We start from the raw sequence: 27,883 nt of genomic DNA, 5'->3' as shown, positions 1-27,883 counted from the left end.
AGACACCAGAAAGAGGTTTTTACAAAAATTCAGACAAAATAAGATTGATTTCTTCCCCAAAACCCACCTATATTAAAAAATTACAAGAGAAAAATGAAATTAAAGGAAAAAAAAAAAAAAAAAAAAAACACTTTCTCCTGCAACCTGCAATTAGAACAGCAAGAGCTGGGATGCTGCTTGTTAACACATGGAAGCCTGCTATGGAAGGAGAATTCACATTAATAAAGTCTCCAACTGAATAGTACATATCCACAGTGATTTTAATAGTTTAATAGAGTTTAGTTTCTAAATCATACATTGTCATGTCTGACATAAAAAGATTGAATTGATTTATTAGCTACAAATATAAATATACCTGAATTTTCTTTTTTGCCTTAAGAATAAAAAAGTACCATGTGTTCAATCTTCCAAAGTTAGAATCGTAAGGGAAAAGAAGATAATCATATGAAAGTTTTCAAGAGTACACAAACAGATCATTTACATGCAACATGAAATGGCAAGTCACTAAAAATCAGACTCTTTCAAATCTGTCCAAATGATTGTCACTACCCATTGTAATAACACACCATTTGTCTTCAGAGCCCATGGAAACTGGCAAGTCTTACTCCATAATTTCACTCATATTCCCATTTTTTTTATACACAGAGCTTCCCAGAAGCCTTTAATGGTCAGAAGATTTATTTGTTTCTATTTTTTTTTTTTTGCATACACCATTTTAGTCTATTTATTCCTTGACTTTTTCTTTCTGGTGAACTGCAAAGCAGTTCTTGCTCCTCATTTTGCTGGAGTGAAAAATCCCTCCCCTTTTCTTATGTCACATAGATGGTTCAGGCACAACAACCTGATTTTGTCCTTTTGGCTGGCTTGTAGTCCGTGATGTCTACAGTTTGCGGTGGCCCCTCAGCTTTCTGCCGTACAATTATTGGGACTACCATGTCAAACACAGTTTCAAAGAGGTAGTCCACCTTGTATCCTGTCTTTGCACTGGTCTCAAAACACATTTTCTCAGCTGCTGGAACATCCTTCTCATCTAGCATTTTGTATTTCAGTATCTTTTTATAGAGTGCAATCGCATCCTCTGCATGGACTTGTTTTCGCACCTTTGAGCCACAGCTGGCAACAGACTTCTCAGGTCTATTTTCATCCGGTGGTAAAGTACAGTCATCACTGAGGTCAACTTTATTTCCAACAATAGCAAAAATGCAGTCAGCACTTGCACTGTCTGTCAGTGCCAAGAATTTTTCTTCCAGCTCAGTCAGGCTCTGGAGGCTGTTCACGTCGTACGTGAGGATCACAGCAGCCGCTCCTCTGCAGTACATAGACCCAAGGCCATGGAATTGCTCCCGTCCTGGCAAAGGTTTAAACACAACAAATGTTAGCGTGCTGGAAAACACATTATTAACCAAGCAAAAGAGCTTAAGGAATTTTAAACAAATTTCACAAGTCTGGATGCAGCAGCGAAGGTAAAAATGTGTTATTTGTAGTACTTTCAGGTTTTTCCTTCTGTTTTTCCTTAAGAGAGCAACAGTGCCACAGAATAGCTCTGCTCACTGCTGGCTCAGTCACAGAGAAGGGAATCTGTAGAGACAAATGAGCGAGGAAGCTCATGCAGCATTCACATGTGCAGAGAGCAAAACAAAGCTGGCTTCTTTTTTATTAAATTGCATGCTAGTTGATTTATGTCACATTAACTACTACCCTGCTTGCACCTACAGATGGCCCATCCATCTATCTCACCATTTACAAACAAAAAAGTTCTACTGTTTCAGGTTCTGCTAGAATTTATTACTCCTATAAATTCAGCACACATTTTCAGGTACATCCAGTTCAGAAATCTGGATCAAAATCAGTAATCCACTTGTTCTTAGGTTTTGAAGGATTTTGTAAACTATTTAGTCTGATGCTACACACCCACAGTTCTCAGGAACATTGGCTTGACGGGAAAAAATCCTTGTAAATGACTGTGGAATAGGAAAGGCAGAAGAAATTAATGCTGAAAAATGCAGGTCAACACCCATTGGGAAAACACACCTGCACACAAACATGCACACTGTGAAAGGAACTCAGAATCTACGTCCAGCTGGGAACAGAACAGTCACTGCAGTAAGTCCTTTGACAAACATCAGGACTCTACTCCACAGTTTCCAGAAGAGACACAAAGTGTTCACCATTATCAGTAAAACAGATCTGGAAAACCTCAAGCTAGAACATGAAATCCAAATCTCATTGCACTTTTAATACTGAGTGAAACTGATAACTGCCAGAGAAACAGATTTGGAAAGGTGAAGAGCTCACTATAAAGAGAGGTAAAAGGAAGCTGGTGAGGATGCTTAAAAGTATGTGAAACATTTGCATGAGGAAAAATTGTGGGATCTCTCAGGCTGGTGAGTGATTGGAAAAAAAGGGTAGAAACAAATGTCTATAAATTCAGGCCTAATGCTGAGAAAGTAAATAGTTGCTCTTCAGTTACTTTCTTGTCACACAGAAAATGAGAATTTCACATCAAAAACATGCATGTAATTTTAATGCTTTCCTGCAAAGTGAATAATTGGTAATAGCAGTTATATGATATTGCAGAGGTCAAAAGTTCAATGAACAGCATTCAGAAAACCATTAGGCAAAGTTTATGGAAAATTGCTTCAGTGCAATTTTGTATAACCTCTGATTTGCTTTCCCTCAGCAAAAGAAATTCTTTAATTAATGATCTGGTATGTAGGAAAAAGGAGGTTTAAAAAAAAATTAATAGCTATACCCTTGTTTAGGTATGTTGAGTAAGGACAAGGGAGATTGGGATACAGGGCAGGGAGGAGGTCAATCCCTTCATGCTTTTTTTTCTCCAATATCATGTTAAAGTTGTACTTTCAGTTGCACTGCAATTGAGTCTTTAAATGTCCCAAATTTTTCAATAAAGTTTGTGCCATGGCAGATTTTGTTTTCACCCAAACCCCGATTATACTGTGGTCTGGAAACCACAATGGAACATGTATCTCCCCATTCTCCCACTTCAGATGCCTAAGCCATAAAACGCAGCCCCCAGAATCATTTGCTGCAGCAACCAAGTACTAGAACAAGACTATTACTTGTTTTATGGAATTTGTATGCTAATCTAATCTTGCACAGCATAATACAAACCATGACACTTTTACGTGGTAACTACCAACTGACTACTGCTGCAACTAATATATTGTGAAAAGGGGGAAAGAAACAGTAACAATTTACCTTACATACAGGATTAATTATGTCAGAGGAATTATGGATAGTCTCCCTTGCTCATCCTCACAGCACAATCAACAAGAGAAAACTGCACAATGTATTTTTGCAGCAGTTTCCTTGTACAGACCACTTCTGACACTTAAGGGCTAGAACAACTCTAAATATGGAAAAAGACCCAAAACTACACAAAGTATTTAAACTTATATCTGTCCTCAAGGCATCAGGCAAAATAGTATTAGGGTGAAAAACTTACTGCATAAGAACAGCCATCCCCTTCTTATAGCCAGTTATTTTTTCCTCTGGACCCATCTGGTCCCACTCCAACCACACATTTTTTTATACAACCAGTTAAATTGAATGGTAAGCCCTGAATCCAACAATTTGGCCCTTTCAAAAAAATAATGGTAACAGAGAAGAGTGACAAAACTATCAAATAATTTGCAGTCAAAGGAATTGCAAGAACCACCAAATCAACCACAAAGGCACAACATCAGGGAAAATTCTGGAAACCAAGCAACCAAAAACTAATTTCCATTTTTCTTTTCATCTTTATATTTTGCCTTGTTTAGAGCAGTTCAACAGCCCTACAGCTGTAGCCCTATCTGCAGCACCATTAGCTTTCCAGAAGCTCTTCCATCAAGTATACAAACTCCTGTTGGAGACTTCAGCCACTCAGAGACAGCACAGCCAACAGGCATTTTCAAAGTCCTATGATGGTTGTCATGAACAAATCAAAGAGTTTTGAGCCAAATGGACCTCAGTACCATAAAGTTCATAATAAACCTAACAGAGAAAGAAGCAGACCTCAATGTCGCTCTTGGAGCTCTCTGCCTGCCCGTGGCTGCTGAGAGTGGTATCCAAAGTAGTCCATGAAGTTGCTGTGGATGTTTATGAGAGCAGAAGCCAGATTTAAATGCTCCTTACCTACCACCTCTTCAAAGGCTTTTACCACAACTTCTGAAGTGGCACAACTTCACACACACGCACTCTTTCAAGAAAATTTCTATCGAAAGAACTAGTTTTAAATCTCTCAGTGTTGAGCACATACAAGAATGTAAAACAGGCTGTTACTTTCAGGCTGCAAGGGATAAAACACAACGAATATTAAAGAGCTAAAACGGTCTTCGATAAAGTGTTGAAAAAAGTACTGTTTCTACTCTGATAGCACAGTCTGAGTGGCAGCACAACTCAGTTCCTAAGGTAAATATGTAGTGGGGGAAAGTACACAAAGGTGGGCTACACAGGCATGCTATCATTGCATTAAAATTGTACACGATCACAAAATTGTCCAGGAAGTTCTCAGTCCATAAACTAGGTATCTTCCAAGGATTATCACTGTGATTTAAGCAGTACTGTAATCCAAATAGTAGAGAGGAATTAACACAAACACAAGGAATCAGCTAGGTTTTGTCTTTCAGATTCTCTTTCTGCTTTATAAGAGTCTGAACTTGAGTACACACAGAGAGCGACAGGAACCATGCCCTAGGGAGGTAGCTAGAAGAGGAAAGAAAAGAGAAAGTATGACACCCATGACACAGCACAGAAATCAGTATCAAAAAGAAATTATCTTTAAGGATTCAGCTTCAGTAGATGAAGGTTCAAAGGGTGACACTTATGCTCTTGAGTTACCTCAGCAGGAACATCCTCAGGATCACAAAAGTAGACAAAGATCCCTTTTGAAAACAGAACAACATCTCCTTCTGTTTGCAGACAAAGCAGTAAAGTTGTGAGCCTTTAAAGGGCATCAGGGGAAACCATTTTTCTAGGAACTGAGATTTCTATTTCTGCACATATACCAAGATATGTAATTACTATCAAAGAACAAACAGTAAAGGTCCCTAAAGGTTTCAGGAAAATTCTCCTGCCCACTTATGAGTCAGGCTGTCAAGTTTTGACAGTGATGAAGTCAGAGTTCTTCATTACCTTGTTCAAGATTGGTATTTATTTCTTGTAGGTGGCTTTATCATATTTCCCTTGAAGTCAGGAGCTTTATTAAGAACTGCACTACACCTCTGGTTACTTGGGGATAAAAATAAAGCTCTCCATCCCAAAGGATTAACAAGGAGGACATAAGTAGGAATAAGTGGAAACATGAGTCACAAAGCACTAGAGAGTTCAATTTCTACTTGTCCAGGAGCTGCCCGAATACTTGATTTCCTGATCTGCCAGAAAAATGCCAACATTTGGTTTTTCTTCAAGACAAAATTCCCCATGGAATTAAAGCCTCTGAGAGAGAGAAAAACTAAATAATTAAGTCAACAAATGCAAGCAAACAAAAAACTCCACCACAACACCCCCCGCTCCTCCCCAGAAAAAAAAAAAAACAACCACCAAACACAAAATCAATTACAGTTGAGCAACTATAAAATTCATTTAAGCTCCACCTTCACCCAGTATTATACATTCACAAAGCTGCATTATAGAAGACACTTGCATATGTTGAAGTTTCAGAATGCAACAGATGTCTAGCTCTGCTAAAAAACAAGATGACATTTATTTTGTTTATACTCATTACTTAGATATGAATCAACATTCACGGCATGAACTGTGGCCTATTTTAGCAGCTTCTATTTAAGTTATTAAAATTAGATATGTATGTCTTGGCCAAAGCAGAATATAACATAAACATAGGAGAGTAGCGATCTTAATACCCAAAGGGCTTCACTTTCATGATTTAAAGCAGAAAGAGCTACACATGGAAGAAGAAAATAACAACCACATGGGTTAAGTGAACAATGAACAAAGGAGAATTCTTTAATACAGCTCTCCAAAGAAAAAACATCAAAAACAGTCAAGAAAGTGGGCTCAAAGTAATACATTATTGAGACATGCTTACTCCACTTCTAAACACAATTTATTCTGAACTGTTAAGTCAAAAATCTTTATCTCATAATAGAAGACTTAAATTTGTGAAAGAAATAATCTCTTCCCTTAAATCTATGGAATTTTTACTTAATGAGCAAATACTTTGAGTTCTGAGGGAATCTGAAATTGCCAAGACCCTGCAAACATCCCCACTCTACAAACGTGAATTATTCTAGGCTTATAAAGCTCCTTCTGCGAAACAGCAGCTCAGTGTCAGAAAACAACCCACACCAACAAGGAACAATCATTCACTTCTCACTTAAGCAGGACAAGAAATCATGATCAAACTGAGCCCTGTCCTTCAGTCAGCTTTAATTATAGTACTGATTCCTTCTTCCTACCAATATACACACACAGTCCTTACCACAGCAGTTATTGACAAGCTTAGATCCAAAGCTAAGAGCCAAGCCTAATAGCATTTAGGTATTTATACTGCTGCTTTTATATAGATAAAGGAAATGTACTGCATGAGCTGCTTCTCCTCCCCTGGAGGCTGGCATTCAGGAAGGCAAATATACTCTGGACATTAATTCCAAGCACTACAAATCTCTTCCCATAAAAAAAGATCACAATATCCCAATGGAGGCAAGTCCCAGATTCAGAGGAACCAATGATGTATCTGGGCTGACGGCCACAGATGAGAAAGCCTTATGAACTGTAAGCAGTGAAGCAAAAGATGCTCTCCAATACATTTAACTCCATGACATTTGAATAAAAGGCAGATCTCGAGACTGCAGTGCACTGTTATACAGGAGGAATGTAACATTATTTTCCTGATTGGGAAGTGGCATTACATTATGTCACAATAATCTAGTCCCCACTGAATTCACATTCAGAAATCTTACACAATCTACTGGCAGACTATAAAATAGAATTCTATCCAATATTAAAAATTCAATTTAATAGATCTGATTTTTGCCTGGACAACTGGATAAAGTTACTCAAGAAAATCCAACAAGTCATCTAACTGAAAGCACAGAAAGTTTTGATAAAACAGGAAATGCCTTGGCACTATAATCCCAAATTTATGAGCTATGGTTCCACAGTATGACTTTTATCCTGAGAAATGAAGCTGTACCCTTCTACGTAAATAAAAATGTTAGAGATATTTTTTTTCTTTTTAGAAGTCTACCATCAGTGATCCAATAGTGTCTGGAATAAAACACATCCAAAATACATGTAAACTCTATTACTAGAGAATCCAAATTATGATAGAAATAAAAATCTAGGAAAAATACACAGAGATAAGTAAGTGAAGGGCTGTGAGAAAGGACTAATTCTTAAACACAATTTTTAAAAGAGCATGAACCTTATCTTTTTTCTTTGGAAGGAAACTTATGTAGGAATACTTAACAGATATTAATATATTCCCCATGGAATAACAGGAAAATCTACAATAGGTTTCAGGAAAAGCTGGATGAAAATAATAGCATTACTAAGCATTTTCTAAGTCTTTTACTAGGGGTTCTGTCTCTAAAATAATACTCAAGAGAAAAAATAAAGCTCATCATTTATTTTCATTCCTTTACATAAAAAAGCCAACATCCTTGTGGGCATCTAAGTTAGCTATTAAGTTTCTGCCATGAGAAGACAACTACCCCCTGGAAGGCTACTCTACACCAGCACCTACCAGTGCACATTAAGAAATGCAGTTCACTCTTCCCCTGCTTTATCTAAGGGTACCAAAAGCACAAATTGTGTTGCCACACAAATAAAATAAACCACCACAACCTGTCTGGAAAAGGAATTAATTCAGAATATTTATAAATGAAAAGAATCACTAGCAGGCATCTGAAATAAAGAAAAATGGGATGCTTACTTACCAAAAATGGAAATTCCACTATACTTTATACCTAAGAATAGTAGTACATTTAATGAAAAAAGTTTTATGCAGATGTCTTTTAGCCTACTTCTTTCCTCTCCCCTTGAAGTATAACAACTAAACTAAAGCTAATTAATATGCCATAAATAAGATTTGAAGGACATGTTTCAGCAAGAACCAACAAATACGAAATATGTAAAGGACTTCGCATTAAAATTCTACCCACTTCACCTACTTTCTTGAAAGATAAGTCCTCCCTTAAAAAGGATTAATAACTTCACTAAAGTAATGCCGTCTATATTTCTTCACAGATTCAAGCTTATTGCTTGTTTAGAGCCTTTTCAAAAGGAGAGTTACACAAATCCCAGGATGGTTGGGGTTGGAATGGACCTCTGGAAATCATCTACTCCAACCTCCCTGCTGAAGCAGGCTTGCCTGGAACAGGTTGCACAAGATCATTCCAGGCAGTTTTTGAACATTTCCAGATAAACAGGATCCAAAACCTCCCTGGACAGCCTGTTCCAGTGCTCTGTCACACTCAAAGTAAAGAGGTTTTTCCTAATACTTAGATTACATGCCCTGTGTTTTGATTTGTGCCTTCTGTCCCTTGTCCTATCACTGGGCACTACTGAAAAGTCTGGCCCCATCATCTTGACACCCACCCTTAAAATTTGTATGCAGTGACAAGATCCCAGCTCATCTCAACCAGCTAAAATAAATGACAGCAGGAACCACTATTAATGTGCTTCTCTTTCTGGTTCTCACCAGCAAAAAGTGCTCATAATTCTATTTTGGCTGTGTTTCCTGTTTTTCTTTTTTGCTATATACCCCCAGAATGATTATAGGCCAATCCACTCAAGAAAGCCCTGATTTGTCAGGAGAAAAATCCCCTTTACACCCCTGACCTTTTAAAGAACATCTTTCCCGCGTCAAACTTGAAGTATACCAGCAGGTCAAGCAGTTTCAACCAACTCTTTAATTTTTATTAGAACATCAATTCAATTAACATTCCAAAAGTGATACTTTGGCACAATTCACATAAAACAATCCTTCCAAAGAAGTTCACTTAAATGGGCCTTTTATTGTTAGGACAAATAGCACACTGAGAAGTTATGCAAGAATGTCAGCGTGGTGTGCTGCACATCACATGCCAAACTCTGCAACATGTGGTTAATGATCTACAGAATCATCTGAGCGTTATCTGAAGAAGATGGGTTGTTGCAATATGCTTTTCTCCAGCAAAAAGGCACACACAAACCTCTGTTTAAGAAGAATGGCAAAACAGAAAATAATGGGATTGTTTTGCTACAGATTAGTTCTGCTTTGTAGTCTCCAAGAAGATTATCAATCTAGGCATGTCCTGGTAGAAGCTCCAAAATAAAAGACTAGTCACCACCTTTTTCTGATGTGTGGAAGAAATGCCTCAAAAGCCATGTGGCCTTAATTCAGAGCACACCTCCAAAGAACCAACAACTGAAACATGGGTAAAAATTTGCTGTGTTTTTTTGACAGTTAACAGTGCGATAGTTTGTGGAGAAACGTGCTTTTAAGTAAAAGCTTAATTTTCTAAAGGCAGCTAAACTAAAAGCAGATGCCTAGCAGTTTACAGAGGGGCCAATCAATCTGTTACATCCTGCAGAGCATTCTGAGTCACAGAGGTATCCAAAAAAGCCTATTACCACAGATGAAGCCTTCTCACCCACAGCTCAAATATAATAAACACTCCTCAGTCATCCTGTCAAATCCTGTATTATTCGGTCATGAATTACTTTAAATATACCCAGAAACTTTTTTAATCCAACCCCGAAGAGTAGTTTGTCCATCTTCATTCCACAACTGGTAGTGAAGGCTTGCATTTCTGGTTCCCAATGACAGACCCATCAGACACACTCAATGAAAGGAGATCAAGTTTACATGGGAGAGAATAGAAGAGGAAAGAAAAAAAAATCATGAAGGTAAAAAACATTTACAGAGCATGATCAGAGACCAACTGTAATCCTCATTCAAATCTGACCTCCTGCATAATAAAGATGATAGAATTTCACTCTGTCCTTGTCTTGTGACTTAGGAGGAATTTGTGTTCTATAAAGTAGCTAAAGAAAGGAAAGTTAGTATCCCACCAATAAGGCATTGGAGTTCAGCTTTCAGATTCTGAACTTTGATAGACCTTCAGCTTCACAAAGTAATCTGTTCAAAAAACAAACAAACTCCCCTCCCTCAAACACCAAACTAAAAAAATATCACATTCCCCAAACCCCAGAAAAACTCCACACTCCTCCTAAAAAGTATTCCCCTATGACTTAACCTCCTTCTTGTTAGGCCAGAGAAATGAGTATTTTTTCCACTCAGACTCTTTGCCTCTGGCATATTTCTCTAAACTAAAAACCATACCTGTAGCTCCCTTCTCCCACCTTTCCATATTGTTTTAATTACCAAGAATGTAAAAAGAGTCTCACTGAAGTTATAACGTTACTTAAATTCTTGACTACTTTTATCTCTTCCTACACTTGTACTTTTCAGAACAGCTCATAGGTTCTGGGACACCACGAGGTACCAAGAGCTTGGTTTGCCATCTACTACCAACTCAACGGACCTTGCAAAATATATTGCTGCCCAATGACTCTAGCTTAACCTGTTGCCAGCACCCCATAACATTAGTCTCTCTTCATTTGCAGCCTTATACATTTGCTTAGTGTATTTCTAGCTGCAATTGTCTTTTTATAGAGAGACTTATAAACTGAGTGCCTTTGGACTAAAGGCATATTTAGGGTTTCCATAACCAGCAATGCCTTCAGCTGCACAATGCCTATATAAAGGAGAAGAAATATTATCAGAGAAGATTCTTATTATCTACAAGATTTAGCCCATTAACTAGTTTCAGCTTTTCTGGAACTAAAGAATACCTGGAATCTGTTCTGCTACATAAATGCAAAATTAGTTTTTTTGCTGGCAAGAATAATTCAGGACTTAGCATTCTAATAATGAAACTAAGATGGAGCTTCTAAACTCACAAGAATTTTAATTTCAAAATAGAAGTTCCCATAGAAACACCAGTATGCTTTCTATCCAAAGCTATCACATTTCATAAAAACATGAATATGCTTTCTATCTAAAGTTTTAAACTTCACCATATTATGTCTAGCAACACAAAGCATTACATAGAGACACAGAAAACCTCCTAACCACATCACATAGCATGTTTTTGCCAACAAAAACTTTGGCTAGACCGGCATAAAAAAATATATATTTGTAGCTAAAGATCCCACTGATGTCTCTACAATCCTGAATAACTTTTACATTTAGCCAGATAGATTTACTTTCTTCAAACCATTCATTTTATTTAGTTCTCTTTATATACTGCATTCATTTCTTAAAAAACAAGATAACCCCGGAAGATTCAAGCAGTTTATGTATTTTCAGCTGTCTGGAAGGGTAGTGCCTTGTAAAAGATGAACAGAACTAACCTTAACCCTGCCAGACCGGCAAGTGTACCAAGAGTTCATCTTCAACACAAACTGAAAAAACAACACCAGTATTTATCTATTTCTCTCTGAAATCTCACAGCTGTGAAAGGAAACGTTTTATCTAAACACTGATACCTGGCAAAAGAAATGAGAGCACGAGAGATTGATGGGACATTACCATCCTGTCTACGAGCAAATGCTCCACCAGAAATCTAGCATCAACACCATGTCTACTGAAAATGTGGCAGGGTGCTTGAGAGTTAAATTTATGAAGCTCTTGTATGCCTGTACTGAAATGAAAGCAGGAATGCAAGAATGAAACTAGAAACTTAAATCTGAGTAAGTAAAAAGCATTGATGTAAAATTCTTCTGAAACTATGTGTCTAAAAGAAAGTCTGAAACTGCTCCTTAGAAAGAAGTGGTCATTTGGCAGCTTTACTTAAGGAAAATATGATTGGAAGCAAATCATAAGGGGGGGAAAAAAAGAAACCTTGGATTTACTTTGGAGGACTTCTGCAGGAAGCAATATCACTGAACACTTAACTGGAGCAGCAGAGCTTGATGGTCAAATATTGCTCAGCAGTAACAAAGAGGCCACTTACAGCAAAGGGCCGTACAACAACCTGACCTGGGCAAGACACTCACTTCTGGCCTGTGGGAGAAGCTTTTCAGCTTTAACACCTGCTGTCACCAATTCATATCCTCAAAGAAAAGTACCTTCTACAGAAAACCAATTCATTTTCCACAGGGTGAGTTCTAAAAGCAGCTGGTTTTTCTTTCCAGTACCTGAAAACTGATACTTTTTCCTTAAATTTACAATTCCTTTCTACAGGGGTAACGGCACTGCAGATGACCCCACTTCCTGACACAATTTCCAAGCAGAGGGTGTTGCCAGGTCCTTAACTTCAGAGTCACTCAAAGGAGACCTTCAAAGCCCACACTCCCTCCCAAAGCTAGCTCTTCAAACTGAGAAGCAGGTCCTTAGTCCTGCTTAGGCAAGAATGCGTGGCCAGGTGTACTTTAGCACAGTTTGACTGGCACTGCAGGGCCAGGAGGTCACTCCACACTTACTGGATGTTTTATACTGCTCAACGAGGAACTGGCAAGTTAGCTTGGTGCGCTGGTTTGGCTGGGCCATAGTTAATTTTCTTCACAATACCCAGTATGGGGCTGCGTTTTGGGATTTGTGTTGCTGATTTGGGAAACTGCATAGATAACACAGGGATATTTTAGCTATTGCTGAGCAGCACTTGCACAGTGTTAGGGAATTTCCTGTGTCTCATATACTTCAATGCATATTTTAACTTTAATTAATACATAACACATACTTTAACCAATATGTACCTTAAGAAAGAAATCTTGAGGACACACAAGCAGGCTATCCCTATGTGCTGAAAGATGATGTAGCCTACCTGGACTTCAACAAAGCTTTTGATACTGCCTCCCGTAGCATACTGCTGGAAAAGCTGGTGGCCCACGTCTTGGAAAAGTGCACTCTTTGCTGGGTTAAGAACTGGCTGGACACCTACACCCAGGGAGTGGTGGTGAATGGTGCTGCATCCAGCTGGAATCTGGTCAGTAATGGCATCCCCCAGGGATCAGTGTTGAGCCCAGTCCTGTTCAATATCTTTTTTGATGATCTAGATGAGCAGATTGAATCTACCACCAGCAAGTTCACAGACAACACTGAGTTGGGTTGATCTGCTGGAGGGTAGGAAGGTTCTGCAGAGGGACCTGGACATGCTGGATCAATCAGCTGAGACCAGTGGCACAAGGTTCAACAAGAACAAGGGCTGGGTCCTGCACGTGGCAACAACAACCCCAGACAGAGCTCCAGGCTGGGGACAGAGTGGCTAAAAAGCAGCCCAGAAGGAAGGGACCTGGGAGTGCTGGTCAACAGTGCATGTCCCATGAGGAGAGGCTGAGGGAGCTGGGGTTGTTTAGCCTGGAGAAGAGAAGGCTCAGCAGGGACCTTATTACCCTCTACAACCACCTGAAAAGGAGGTTGTAGCCAGGTGGGGGTCGGCCTCTTCTCCTGGGTAACCGGCAACAGGACAAGAGGACATAGACTTCAGCTGCACCAGGGGAGGTTTAGGTTGGACAGGAATAATTTCTTCACAGAAAGGGTGATTAGACATTGGAATGGGCTGTCCCTGGAGGTGTTTTAGGAAAGACTGGACAGGGATGGCACTGAGTGCCATGGTCTAATTGACATGGTGGTGTTCAAAGGTTGGACTTGATCTCAGAGATCTTGTCCAACCTATTTGATTCTGTGACATCACCCAACCTGTGAGGGGCTGGGGGTGCACTAGAAATTGGGACACAGCCAGGACAGCTGGGCCCAACTGACCAGAAAGATATCCAACACTATATGGTGTCATGCTTAGCAGATAAAGCTGGGGGCAAGGAGCAGGAAGTGGGAAATGTTCAGAGTGATGGCATTTGTCTGCCAAAGTCAACATTATACATGATGGGGCCCAGCTTCCCTGGAGATGGCTGAACACCTGCCTACCAATGGAAAGTGAGGAATGGATTCCTTATTTTGCTTTGCTGGTGCACACAACTTTTCTTTACCCACTAAACTGTCTTTGTCTTAACCCATGATTTTTCTCACTTTTACTCCTCCAGTTGTCTCCCCCATCCCAGTGGGGCAGAGTAAGCAAGAGGCTGCTGGGGGCTTAGTTGAGATTGCCCTCCTAAATGTATCTCAATAAGCACTTTGAAATTCTACCACTCGTCAGCATTCGTGCCAGCTCTCAGCAAAGAATTGTTAAGTCAGAGTCTGCCCACTACCTCACAGACAAGAAATTCTTCCTGTTTTTTTCATTCTTTATTCCTGTTCTAAGCTGAGTTACGTTTTTCCACTTCCTCATTAGATACTTTGCTATAGCCTTAGCTCTTTACAACCTCTTTTTTTAAAATCAAAATTCCCTATAGGATTTTTTGCAGAAGGGTTAACTACATACATACCAAGTCAATCGGTACAATACACTATACCATGTTCTAAGTGAGGAAACACCATAAACTTAATAAACATTTTAATTAAGGGCATTGACATTTTAGAGAGGACAAAAAGTTTATTGTTACTCATTGCACACCCTCTTTGGATTAAGTTTTGTATCCAACCATACATAAAATCAAATGGTCTACTCTTTTAGAAACATTCATTTTTCCATATTATCACTTTAACCCCAAACACATTATATGCACTTCTGCCTCCTGGTTGTCAGTCATTTCCCTTCTTCCCAAGTATAGGAAACCAAACCATCAAGAAGCAGCTGTAAACTCTTTTGTGCACATCCACCCAATAGGAGTCACACACAATAACACAGTAAGTTAGCTTTCTTTCAGACCCACAGGAGAGCTTCAGAGCTTGTTGCCCAGAGAGGCTGTGGGCATTCCACCCCTGGAACTGTTCAAGGAGAGGTTGGATGGGGCCCTGAGTAAGCTGATCAAGTGGGTGGTATCCCTGCCCATGACAGGGGAACTAGATGATCTTTAAGATCTTTTCCAACCCAAACCATTCTAGATTCATTTACAAGAGCATTAGCTATAGCAATACCTATATTCCATCAAACTCACTTTCATGATAATTCTTTCCATTAATATTTCAAAAGCACTAGCAGCAAAGACAGGCCAACAGAATCCAGCCCTGCCTCTCAGTGCTCCACTTCAGGGCCATCCCAGGACACCAGCCAGAGGCTTTTAAGAACCTCAGTACATAGACAGTTTCAGGGATCTCCAGACTGTTTCTAGCACAGCATCAGGCCACCAGAAGCAAGAGTTTTTTAGCCTTCAGAAATCAGTCTGGAAGGTCACATATCTCTGGGAATGCACCTTCCAACCCTACCACACAGCCAGAGACCATCCTCTTCTTCCACAGCTGCAGCACAACTTTGTTCAGTACAGGAATTGGGGCACTACAGTGTGGAGAGGGACCCAAGTACACTAGCCATGCTTCCTTTTGAAGATAAAATTAATTACTAGGCTATACGTAGACAGCACCTCAAGCATTATTTCCATCGATCTTTTATCCTACTAATACGTTTGCAGGTTGATTAGGAGTAGAGGACAGGAAGAAGAGAACTGGAAATACTTCTAGAGGCCTAGCTCTTACAAGACTGTAGTGCAAGACAGCAGCTAAGTGCTGGTATTCATCACTGATCACTACTAGGTGAGGATGGGCAGGAAAGGCACCTACAAATGACAACATTCACATTCCAAAAAACAGAGTCCAGGTTTCACAGGAACACAGTTGAGAGCTGGCAGGCTGTTTTGTCAGAAGTGACCTCCTGTGTCACATGTTTCAAAAGTGAGGAATGGTTTTTGCACACGTAACGAATAACACAGTTCTCCAAAATGCTTCAGGAAGCTCTGGCTATCAGATCAGTAGCAGGTACCCACAGCCAGTCTGCCCCTCCAGTTACTTGGCAAGTGCCTCTTATTTAAGGTTAAACCATCTTTTGGTGAAATGGAACTGAGGTGCAGTGGGTAACTATATGGTAGCTCCTGATTTGTAACATTGTGTTTAACTTCAAACCAGCCTTCACTAGCAATTTGAAAAATATTTAAACTTTGCTAAATGTGTAGAAATAAAGGCCATGGATCTTGCAAAAGAATGAAAAAAGTTTACCGTTTTATTTTTTTGAAGAGAAACTCATACTAATAACATGGGACATAAAATTAGGGTCACTCATTATGATTTGTTTCAATGTTTTCAATGACTTATAGGCAGGTTCTCAACTAAGAACACAAGCAATGAATAATTACCCTTGAAGAAAATTACAACTGTTTCTACTCCTTACCAGCTACCACCAGTTTCTACTCAGTTGAAATCATCTTCACTGGGTGCTTCTAAATAGTTGCTATTTGTCAAAAGCAGGAGGCAGTGCTGGTTATCCAGTGGGCTGCCTTCAGCAAATATCAGAAGTGGGAGACTGTGCCAGACACAGTGCTGCTACCTGGGTTTTGTGGGGATGTATTTAAAACTTCTTCAAGTTATTAAGATAATTTTATCACAGGATGTGTGACTTGTGTTTTCAGAGCTTACACTAAGATAAACAGATGGTCTTTACATTTCCAGCACTACTTCCTTTTAATTCTATTTCCAGCTTCTCTGCCTACACACTTAAAAGCATACATGGTATCCACAGTTTAGCAGCATTAATTTGAGAATTATAGAACTGTAATCAGACAAGAGGCATGGTACATAATCAACCTCATCTCACTAATGTTCTCCAGCCTGGTACAAAGGAAGTACCACTAAAAATCATAAACAACTCAGTTCTGAATTTTCTGAACAAAATAAGCTATAAAGAGCAATGTTACCACTGTCCAGTGTCTGCACATTCAACCCTCATGCCAAGAGGGGAAGCAACTTACGGAAAAGGAACTGCTTACTGATTTGCTTGCACTGCATCCTTTTCTTTCATAATTCGGCAGTATCTCTAGGTCACAAAGTGTTCTGCCACTCAAAGAGAAGATAGACACCAACTATTCCACTTCCACTGTGGTTCTGAGATGTGAAGTGAAAAAAGAAGTTGAACACGACAATGTTGAAAAGTCACACAATGCTAGAACAGGAAGGGAGATAAGGGAAACAATACAAATGTCATACACACAGCTATCTGCTGCAGGAGGGAAAGCTCATGTCTTAAAGACAGTTCTTCAGTCTCATAAAAGTAAGAAGCAATCATACTGGTAGGGATTGGAGCTGAGTTTGAGAGATTTTTAGTTTCACAAAATTAGAGATTTAGTTTTTAAAAAAGCAACAGCCTGTATCAGGAAGGAAAAAAATTTTAAAAATACATTCACTCTCATTATACCAGCGGGGATTTTTTCTTTTGTTTTAAAACACCTAAGTCTCACTTGCAGCTAACCACAAGATTTGATGGTCCCTTTTATGAGGCTTGGAAGATGCTGACTCAACTACACAGAGCTTTTTCTTTCATTTATTTTTGTAACTATAAGCCACTACAGATTCAGGTTATTTCTCCCTTTTCTGAATGAACCAAAATCTTTGCTTTTTTTTGAGAGCAAATGATAGGTGGAAAATAAACAAAAAACCCTCTAGAATATTACCGAGATCCTTATTTCTACTTTCAACGATTAAGAAAAGAGCAACAACAGATTTATATGTCCAGATCACAGATGTCACCATGAAGAACAGAAGCTGAATTTTTGAGGCCTTTCACAACAAAATCTCACATGTTTAAATATTATATATGACTAAAAATTCACAGGTAGTCATCAGCTGCAGAATGCAAATCAAAAGTTTTCCTGTTATTTGAACTGTACTGAAGACCATTATTTTTAAACTAAGTATGTAAGAGTGGTTGGATGGCTGGACAGCATCCTTTCTCTGTATTTTTTAAGAATCTCCTGAAGTACAAAAACAGTAGTTAGGAATATTAAATCATGTAACAGAATATAGAAAATAGGTCATTGTATTAAAAAGAAAGGCTGAGGGAACAGGGAGAAGTATCTACATCAGATGCTCACACAGGTCTTTAGGCTCTCAGCACAGATTGTCCATGAACAGCTTCTTGGTGGCCCATGCAAAGCCAACTTCAATTCTCATCTGCTTCCTAAGAGATGGAAAGGTATACTAGGAAATTCACAAACACATCTGATGATCTATCTCCCTTTAAAAACCATGTTAATAAGCACTCTTCTCGATTTGTTTCTTTCCACACCTACCTAGGTGTGGAAATCTTGAATGCTTATTGAGTTGGTTGCTCTAAAGGAAGCTATCCTGAATCTCCTGTGATGTAGGACGGCAAACTACTTACATTAAGAATTCAGATTAAGAGCAAAAACCCACTCATTTCCTTTGACCACCTCTGCTCTCTGCAGCACACTTGTATAAGTGAAGTTTAATCACCAACCTGAAATCTCATTTCCTAGGCATATCTTCAGGTACTGAATATGAAATTACAGTTAATCAAGCACAGGAAAAGGAATTTATCACAGCTTTGATGTCTTTTGATCAACCCCCTGGATGTTGTACCCAGTGTTTCCCCAAAAGAAAGGAAATCATTCAGACTTTGAAGACAAAATTATTCTTTCTGTTCCATAACTTTTAATGACTCCAAATGTATCCACCACAGGCTCAGTGTCTTTCTAGATGGAGACCCAGACAAAGGTTACTTGTTTGGATATTTTGCAATAGCACAATGTGACTCAAATGAGGGATTACTAAGTGTACCTTCAGTTCAGGCAGTAAAACACTGCCACTTGGAAGCTCACATGGCCAGTGGCTTCAACATGAGACAGCAATTGCAGTGAAGCAAACAATTCATCTAGATATAAATATCAAGATACTTAAACTAGCCAATAGAGTATCAGGAGAAGCTCAGCCAAGGCACTGTGAGGCTCGTTATGAGTCTCCTTGGTTTTGACATTTGTGTCACCAGAGTGTACATGTACAGAGGTGGAACTAGAAATGTACTCACCATACATGAGCACTCAAAGTAGTAATTGTAAAACAACTACCGGCCCTACATTTGTATTTTAGGTATCCATTGTCCCCTTCCTTCCAAATGAGAGCAAAAGTTCATTGCATAGTCAACAGAAAGACACCACAACCCTGACTGCCTAAGTTCAGGCACCTAGACATACTAATTTTAAATACCTATTTGTTTTTCATTATGGAATGTAACTGGTATCTCAGGGAAACAAAAAACCCAACACACACAACTGAGTCAACATGAGTTACCTTGCACACGTTCATCTCTACATTACAGCTTATTAAGTTTTCTGTTGTTCTGTGCAATGCTATTTACTCAGCTAGACAGAGAACTACCGGGAAAAACATCTCCCATCCAATCCCTGGGTTTTCCCCCCTCATGCTCAAACTGAAAGAGCTGTTGTTTCTTAGACAGCTCAGGTATACATTTCACAAATACTAAAGTCAAACTTAAGAATGCAACAGGGCATTAGTAACTTGTTTTCTTGCCCAGAACACCTACGCCTTTACATATATCCTCTAGGACACCAGTTTAACTGAAGCCAATAATCCAGTTCTTGGATACCCTTATTTTCTCCAGTCTCTCCTACCAGCTCCCGATCCACCAGGAAGACAATTTTCCATACACCTGCAATTTTTGTCAGCAGCTTTGCCATTGCATTTACATTGTTTTACTTACCATTTTTCTTGTTCATGCCTCCCTCCCTCATACATTTTCAGTACTGTCACAAAGCAGACAGTCAGTACTTAAACTAATCTTTCAGCTGCTGAGTCAATTTTGACAGACATCTGCAAAATACACCTCTTCCTTCAGTAACCAGGGAAGGAGAATGCAATGCCAAAAGCACAAACTCTTCATTATGAAGACTCTCAGTATTGCTCCAGCCTAGAATCTGACTTTTTAAAATGCCATATGCAATCAGTTCAAGAACCTGTACCAACTCAAGTCCTCTCGAGGATGCCAAAGTTGCTCATGTTTGTTGAGCACAATGCCTTGGCATGATACTGGACAGCTTTAGCCAGGCACACATCTCAGGTCACTGATACTACTCAGGGAGAGTCCCACTCGAACTATTGGGTAGTTTCCCACTTTGGCTAGAACAGCACAGCCACTTTGCGCACTATTATTAAATACCACACACAAAGCAGGGATTTAATGTGGGGGCTGGAAAGGTAGCACAGAGGTTCACACACAACATTTATCTTGGCCTGTACAAAGTACTCACGAGGTGCCATAACCTCCCCATTAGCTTGCCTCTGCAAGTCAGTACTAAAATTACACATTAGAAATAAAATTCTGCTTTCAAGAAAGTGAGTTAGCTATAGCTGAATAAATTGTGTTACTTTTGTCTTCTGTCTCTTTTTGATATGTATTTTTCACAATCCCCTCTGACAAGGTATTTCCATATTTTTACTTAATTTGCATACAAAAGCACTTTCAGCTGCAGTGAATTTGTTACCTTTGACTTTACTTGTGTATCATTGTATTTTAAATTGCTGGACACAGAAGATATAACTTCCTCCAGGACCTTCCCCAGGCTGTTCATTATTTCTTCATATTTTTAATCACCTCCCAAGTTATTCTGCTCTTTTCAGAAAACGTTCATTGCAAAAAAAAAAAGTAATCCAGTACACTGTTTCACACCAAAAATCCATGTTTCAGGGATGGTCTAAAGCTTAAACCTTTATTCCTTCCTCTGAATCTACTTCAGAGGCTTTAGATAGAGCTCACTGACAGTGAACTCTTCAGGAATTTCTGTCCCTTCAAACCTCCACTCTCACGGTTTCCTTTTGAAGATATGAAAATATACAGCCTATAACCATACACAGTAATCTCAGGGAAGACACACTATGTGTGTATGCAGCACTGGTCCTCAGCCATCATTGTTTTACATACATCAATTATGAACAACTAATTAAAGTCAACATAATATTCTGCAAAATAATTTTCCCAAGGGCAGAAAGGAAATAATTTTTTTTTTAAAAATCTAAGACTCTTGCTGGTAACTAGCCCCCAAGCCATGACTCACCAGCAACAAACCTAAGGCATTTTATTCCCTATAACTTCCAACTTCTGTGTTGTTTAGTTCTCACCTCTTGAGCACAGGTACACAGCAGCTTTTCTCACTGATGATCCCTGATGCCCAAACCAACACTTTTTGAGGTGATATCCCCTGTGTCCTTCCAACAAGAAACCTCCTCAACTAAAGATACTTCATTACATATTCAGCAACACTCAACCCCAACTGCTGCCAGAATTTCATCTGGTGTAGAAAGGCACATGCATCAGAGCCCTCTTTGGCTTCAACTAACCTAACTCCATCATCTCATCTGCAGCTTCTTTTCCCCTGCTGTAATCCTCTACTTCCAAACGTCAAAACCAGAAGAATATCAAGCAGAGTAGCTACCATCGGTCTACACTTGTGAGGAAAACATGTCACCTAAATCCTCCTTTCTTTGTTCTGTTTCAATATGACGGGGGATCATGTTTCCTGCTTACCTACTGCCAACTCCATACTGGACATCATATATTCCACACAGGGGAATGCTTGGTTCCAGCTTCCTGGGCTGATCTCACACTCTGAGGACCAAGCCACACCCCATCCCAGGTTTCCCTTGAAAGCTAGGCTGAGTCACTGCCTTTACCAAGAAATGAAGTGTAGCTGCACCAGGGGATGTTCAGATTGGACATCAGGAAAACATTCTTCACTGAGAGGGTGGTGAGTTACTGGAACAGGCTCCCCACAGCACCAAACCTGTCAGAGTTCAAGGAGGTCCCTCTTGGTCATGTGGTTTAATGGTTTAGGTTTAATAAACCTGCAAGTAGCCGGGAATTGGACTTGGTCTTTATGGGTCCCTTTCAGCTCAAGATATTCTTTGACTCAGTGTGCACAAGGAAGTATTCATCAACACAGATAAATTCTGGGGGGAAAAAAAAAAAAAAAAAAAAAAAAAAAAAAAAAAAAAAAAAAAAAAAAAAAAAAAAAAAAAAAAAAAAAAAAAAACAGAAACCCACAAAAACCTCAAAGCCTAACTAAGCAAGGGAGGAACCTAATCCTTCTTACCAGGGGGAATCTAACACGTCTTACCAGCTAAACATTCTCACCTTGCCCGAGAAAGCTCAGCACAGGCAGCTGCCGGCACTGCAGCCTATGAAACCCCAGCAGTCAGAGATCAGAAGCTGTGAGCAATTCACACGTGCTCACCAGCACCGATAACATCAGACATCAGCAAACCAGTCACAAGAGGCCTAAGCAGTCATCGGGCAGATACACTGCAGCTGACCCAAGGCACAGAACAGCCTTTTCTAGGCTGCTCATCTCCTTTGTCCCTAACTATACGAGCTCTGACAACAACAACAAAAAAATATATATACACACATATATATCTATATCTATCTGAGTATTCATAGAAGAAAAAAACCAAGTCAGTCAGTGTTGATAGCTCAAAATGAGAGGAAGGAAAAGAAGAGAAGTTTGCTTTCCCAGTTAACCTTTATGGTTCCCCATTATAATGCTGCATGAATATCTGTTGGCAAGTTCAAAACTCAGCCTCTTAAAATAGAATTACAGGATCCTGATGTGAACTTTCTAAAATACTGGTCATTCATTTACCAGTTGGTTGCTCTAATACCAAGCCAGCAACACAGGGGACATGACCACTAATAATTAAGAAACCTTGTTGCTGGTGTTAAAAGACCACTTATCTGTCAGATGAACAAATGTCAACTCAAAGAGACTGAAATCTAACATACAAAGAAAGTTTTACCTTTTGGAATACCAAGGCATCACAAAACATGCCTGAACAACCAAAAGACACCTACAATATCATTAGCTGTAGCCAGTCCACACATTATTATTCCAAGTTTAATGGTGGAATAGGACCAAGACCCTCAAAACTTCAGGAGGTTTTGTGCTGCCAGACATAAAAGATTACATGCTAGCTCTGAGCTACACACCATCAGCACCCAGCAGGAAGTTTTAGTTTACTCCACAGCTGCTGTCAGCACTGCCTAGAAGATATATATATATATACACATACACACACACATATATATATATATCCATGTATATACACACACAGATATATATATATATATATAGCTTTGACATCCTGAGTGTCCAATCCCCAATTCTTTCACGTGAGCAAGTTCTTCTCATTGATGATGTTGCTTACTTTCCTTGCTCCAGAAAAATACTGCTTCAAAAAAACTATTACAAAGGTCTCAAAGCATGTACTCAAATGCTTTCGAGACTAGGCCTCTATCCAGCAAACTAGTTCTTTAAAACATGCTAAAAGTGTACAGTTTCTTTTTTTTTGTACAGTTCATGCTCTCTTTTTTTTAGCACCTTTGAATTAACTGATCCAAAGAGAAAACAAACAAATGTAATTTTTCACATCAGAATATAAGAAGTAAATAATTCTATGCACCAACCACAAATACAACAGCAGCCATGCTAGGTCAGAGACAAGACTGTCTATCCAAGCCTCTGACAAGGGAGAAACAGTCAAAAACAGATGGCTAGGACAAGAAGAGCTCTGAAACATGGCAAGCATATGATACTTCTCCCAAGTATTCCCCATCTGCGGCTTGTTTCCTTGACTTGAATGCAACTTCCAAATAACTTCTCTCATAATCATCAAATTGGAAAACAGGAAATGTGGAACTATTTGCCATGAGCATTTATATTAAAAAAACAATCAAGTTTCACAACTTCTGCACACCCAATTTACAGGGCTTGTGGATAAGAACATGAAAGATTTAGACTAGACTAAGCAGCTGATTTTTCCAAGGATAAGTAGCAGTGTGAATGTACAGGTAAAAGAAGAGTCCTCCCTAGAATAACTGATTTACACTTCAAGTCTAACTTGGTAGAACAGGTCAGGTGTGCACACTGTGATTTCATGAATGATAACAGCACAGTACATTTTAAGCACTTTGGTAAGCAAATTTAATTCTTCCTAGGAAAATGAGATTTTTCTAAATATCAGAGCAGGAAGTAATGCAAAATCAACAGTGATTAGTGAAAATGATAAGCATTTTAAATAATTCAGAAAATCAGAAATAAAACTTGTCTAGTACTAGTATCCATACACACAACTTTTGATCCATCACCACTACTGCAGATATTCTCGTCAATCCCTGAAGTCTAACTGTGCACAAACATCACTTTGTATTACAGAAATGAAGCTTCAGTATATTGAAGCTTGCATTGTTACAGCCAAATGCCTAACCCATACCAGAAACACAAATAACCATACAATCTGAACTGCAAGTAAAATATAGGGGACTTCTATGGAGATAAGTCCCCAAAATAATGCTGATAAGTGACAACAAAAATAAACATGCATTCACATACTAAATACAACATGAATGGAGAAAATGAAAAAATATGCATTCCAGTTTACCTTGTTTAATTATGAATTGAACTAGTACAGTAGTTACTACCATGCAACCCCTAATTTTTGTAGGCCAAATTTTCCATATTTCTACATCATACATAGTTTAAAGTACTACTGAGGTATTAAGACAGACATCCTGAGCTGCCACTCAGTATTTAGGTAGGTGGGATGGGTGCAAACTTTGATCCATGTTTTTGTCATTGCTGTGCTAAAGAATTTTAAATCTCCTGGATGATTGATTGTTGCTGGATTTCTCTACATATCTACACATACATAATTAAAGAAAACAATGTATCAGTGTTTGGTAACTCTATAACTGCTTCACAGAATTCAGTAGTTAGCTACATCAGGTTAATAAACAGACAAGAAAAGCTAAATTTTAAACTCCTTAATATGCATGCCAAGCTTACTTGGTAAGCCCACCTGGTAGAGATAAGACAGTGAGACCACAGAGAGATAAGAGGTGCACACCAAGGTCTCCACACACACTGAGGCCCGCAAAAGCATAAGGTCCGCACAAAATAAAAATAATAAATAAATAACACCGACTTTTGAATCCCCTTGTGACTTAACACCAGAGTTACAGTGTCAACAAGGTCCCTTACTTCTTCACCAGGACAGCAGAAAGCACATATGTGCCCTGGGAGCTTCTATTTCTCCCAAGATTAATGAGACCTGTTAATAAACGAAAGCCCACATGCCCCAACTGTCCAGCCCAGTTTTGGCAACTTCCATCGTTCTGCAAGAGCACCAGTCAACAGGGAGACAGTGCAAGAGCCCTTGCTCGCCTCTGAAACACAAGAGAGGGGCACCCAGGCTCAGTGCTAACTCCAACAACAGAGAAGAACAAGGAAGACACATTATGCCACCCCTGGTACAACAGAGCAACACTTTTCAATTGCTGTTCTGCAGATACAGGTTCAGCAATTCTGCTCCAGAAGTCCTGCTGAGCAGCAGGGACTTCTTCTGCAGAGCTGTGCAGTGGCCCTGCTCCAGGCAGCAGAGGGAATTGTGGCCACTGGGAAAGCGATTGTTGAGCTCTAAACACTTGCATTGTCCTGAGACAGATAGCACCTGGGTGCTCCACCTGGCACATGGAGATTCCACCTCTGGAGCTTTCCAGATTCCACACACAACTGGAACCTGATTCCTCAATTAACACAGAATAAACTACTGCAAAAAGAGTAAATGACTGAAAAAAGGGGTTCTAAAACCAGCAGATGAGCCTTGGAGGAACTTTTTTTATTATGCATACTAAAAAAAAAAAAAAATAGAAGGGTGTAATGGAAATTACCAAGGAACAATCTCACCAAGACAGTTTTTTTAATTGAAATAAGCCCACTGCTAATCACCCACGGGGGTCTGGCTTACTAGAAACAAGTAGCAACTGCCCACAAGAGACTCCCCATAGTAAAACACATCAATTCCAAAATTAAAGTAGATTTTTTAAAAAACGATGGCAAAGGACATAGAAAGTATATTTAAGACAGAGCTACTGGTAGAGAGCTTTCACGATAGTAACAGATAACTAAATAAAAGAAGCAAAAGCTCTTAGACACCTCCTCCCCACACTTCCCAAAAGTGTTTCTGTATAACTTTTCAGCAGTTTCATTTCTCCCCTTCCTCCTTCTCAATTCCTGACACAGGAAAAGCCATTTTGGACTAGATTGTGACATGAAGTGACACAGCAAACGAACTTCCCTCCCAAATTTCGTCAAGAGGAAACTGGAATATTGCACGATGCTGCAGCTCCACAAGGACATATAACCTCCATTCTTCATGCTGCCACTAGCCAATTTTTAAAAAACCCGCTAAACATGAAAACAAACAAAAAATAAAACAAGATTATATTTCCAAAGAACAACTTAAAAGCAAGAGTGTCCATTGACTTCATTTTGCTGGACACTCTGGTCCTTCACATGACAGAGCAGAGCTTCCTGACTTAATAGTCAAGAGCAAGACATTCATATGACTAAGACCACAAGCCACTTCTCCAGTCTTTGCCCTCCCACCTCCTCCACCCCAGGCCTCCAAACCACAACCCACACCGACTCCTGCATCCCGGAGATGCTGCCTGCCACAACAGTGGGACAGCCAGCCCCTTGCTGCTATCCCAGACAGAGACTGCCGGCAGCCCACGCTCTCTGTGCACCAATTTCTTACAGCTGCGGTGAAGGGGAACGCCACGTCGGAAGGGCTGGCAAGCAGCACAAGTTTGGAAGCCCGAGTCTGACACCAGCTGATACCTAACTCAGCAGTACACAACGAGAAGGGACGAACAGAAGCCATAACCTTTCTAATGCCTGACTGAACTTGTAGTCAGTAGCCATCTACTCGGGTAAAAGAAAGCAACCAGGCACCGCAATCCTCCCTGTACATCCCTATTTCGCAAAGCGATTCTAAAAGTACCAGAGATGAGCAGCTGTAAGGCCCCTTAAGGCCCGTCAAAACCGTGTCTTTTTTCAGACTTTGTCCTACTACCAAACCCTGTTTCAGGCGACTGACTTTACCGTAGTGACGAAACAAGGCGATAAGCACCAGGGCAGGTTTCCCGGCGCCGGCCGCCCCCACCGGGGCGCCGCGGGGGTCACCTCCCCATCTGCCCGCCGCCTCTCGGAAAGGCGAAGCTGTCCCCAGCGAGCTCACCCCACCGCAATCTTTGCCATCAGCAGCTCGTACATTAGGGCCGAGCCAAAACTGGGGAAAAGAAAGCCCTATGCATCCCAAGGCACGGAGGGTGCCGGGGGCAGCGCCGCTCTCACCGGACCCGGAGACAGGGGCAGCCCGCCAGCAAACACCCCGCGGGTTTCGGGGAGCCCCGTTCCGCCGGGAAACGCTGGGAGCCCCGGGCCGGACCCCATCCCCCCCGTGCCGCCCCCTGTGCCGGGGATCCCGCTCACCTGCGGTGTCCCAGATGGAGATGTTGTACGGCCCCCACTGCTTCAGGTAGAAGGCGCCGCCGACGGTGCTGACCGTCTCCTGGAAGCGCCGCTCCATGTAGCGGTGCAGCAAGGAGGTCTTGCCCACGTTCATGTCCCCCAGCAGCACCACCTTCCCGTCCGGCTTCTTCATCGCGGCTCGGCTCGGTTCCGTGCCGGGGGCCGCTCCCGCCCCCTTCCCCGGCTCGCTCCGCTCCGCCCGGCGGGGCCCCGGAAGCGGCGGGACGAGGACCGAGAGCCGCCTCCGCCGGCACCGCAAACTTCGGGAGCTCCGCTGGAGCCGCCGCGATCCGGCCCCGGTTCCGGCTGCTCCTCCTCCCCCACCCCGGCCCGGCCCCGCTCCCGCCCCGCCAGGGGGAGGGAACGCGGGCGGGGAAGCCGCCGGAGCTGCGCGGACCCTCCGCCCCTGCCCTGCGCCGCAGGAGCCGGGGAAGGGTCCCGGCCGCCCCGGGGCAGGGTGGGCGCTGACCGGCTGCCGAGAAGCCGATTCCCGCGGGGGTGTCGGGGCCGAGCTCGGCCGCGCTGAGCCTTCGGGGGATGCAGCTGCGCCCTGGGATGCTTGCGTCCTTCCAGCTGGAGATGGCACAGACACCGTCTCGCAGCCCTCCTGGAACCCAAGGGAAAGCCCGCTCATCCCGCTCGCCTCCCGGCGTGTACATGGAGGGGCAGGAAGTTGCTCCGAAATTAAGATCTCTCACAGAGCTGTGAT

The 27,883-nt window shown here is 40.9% G+C and overlaps 1 protein-coding gene across 1 annotated transcript; it reads right to left on the bottom strand.

The window, feature by feature from the left end:
• Nucleotides 1–242: 242 nt before the first annotated feature.
• RAB20 (RAB20, member RAS oncogene family) lies at nucleotides 243–27,484 on the bottom strand. Its single transcript, XM_039550035.1, has 2 exons — nucleotides 27,136–27,484; nucleotides 243–1,348 (listed from the first exon to the last, which is right to left on the bottom strand). The coding sequence occupies exons 1-2, from the start codon at nucleotides 27,305–27,307 to the stop codon at nucleotides 828–830; spliced, it is 693 nt and encodes a 230-aa protein (XP_039405969.1). The 5' UTR covers nucleotides 27,308–27,484; the 3' UTR covers nucleotides 243–827.
• Between the last annotated feature and the right edge of the window lie 399 nt (nucleotides 27,485–27,883).

Source organism: Corvus cornix, chromosome 1 (genome assembly GCF_000738735.6).
Source record: "Corvus cornix cornix isolate S_Up_H32 chromosome 1, ASM73873v5, whole genome shotgun sequence".
Taxonomy (NCBI): Eukaryota; Metazoa; Chordata; class Aves; order Passeriformes; family Corvidae; genus Corvus; species Corvus cornix.
This window is presented reverse-complemented; position numbering and strand designations above follow the sequence as displayed.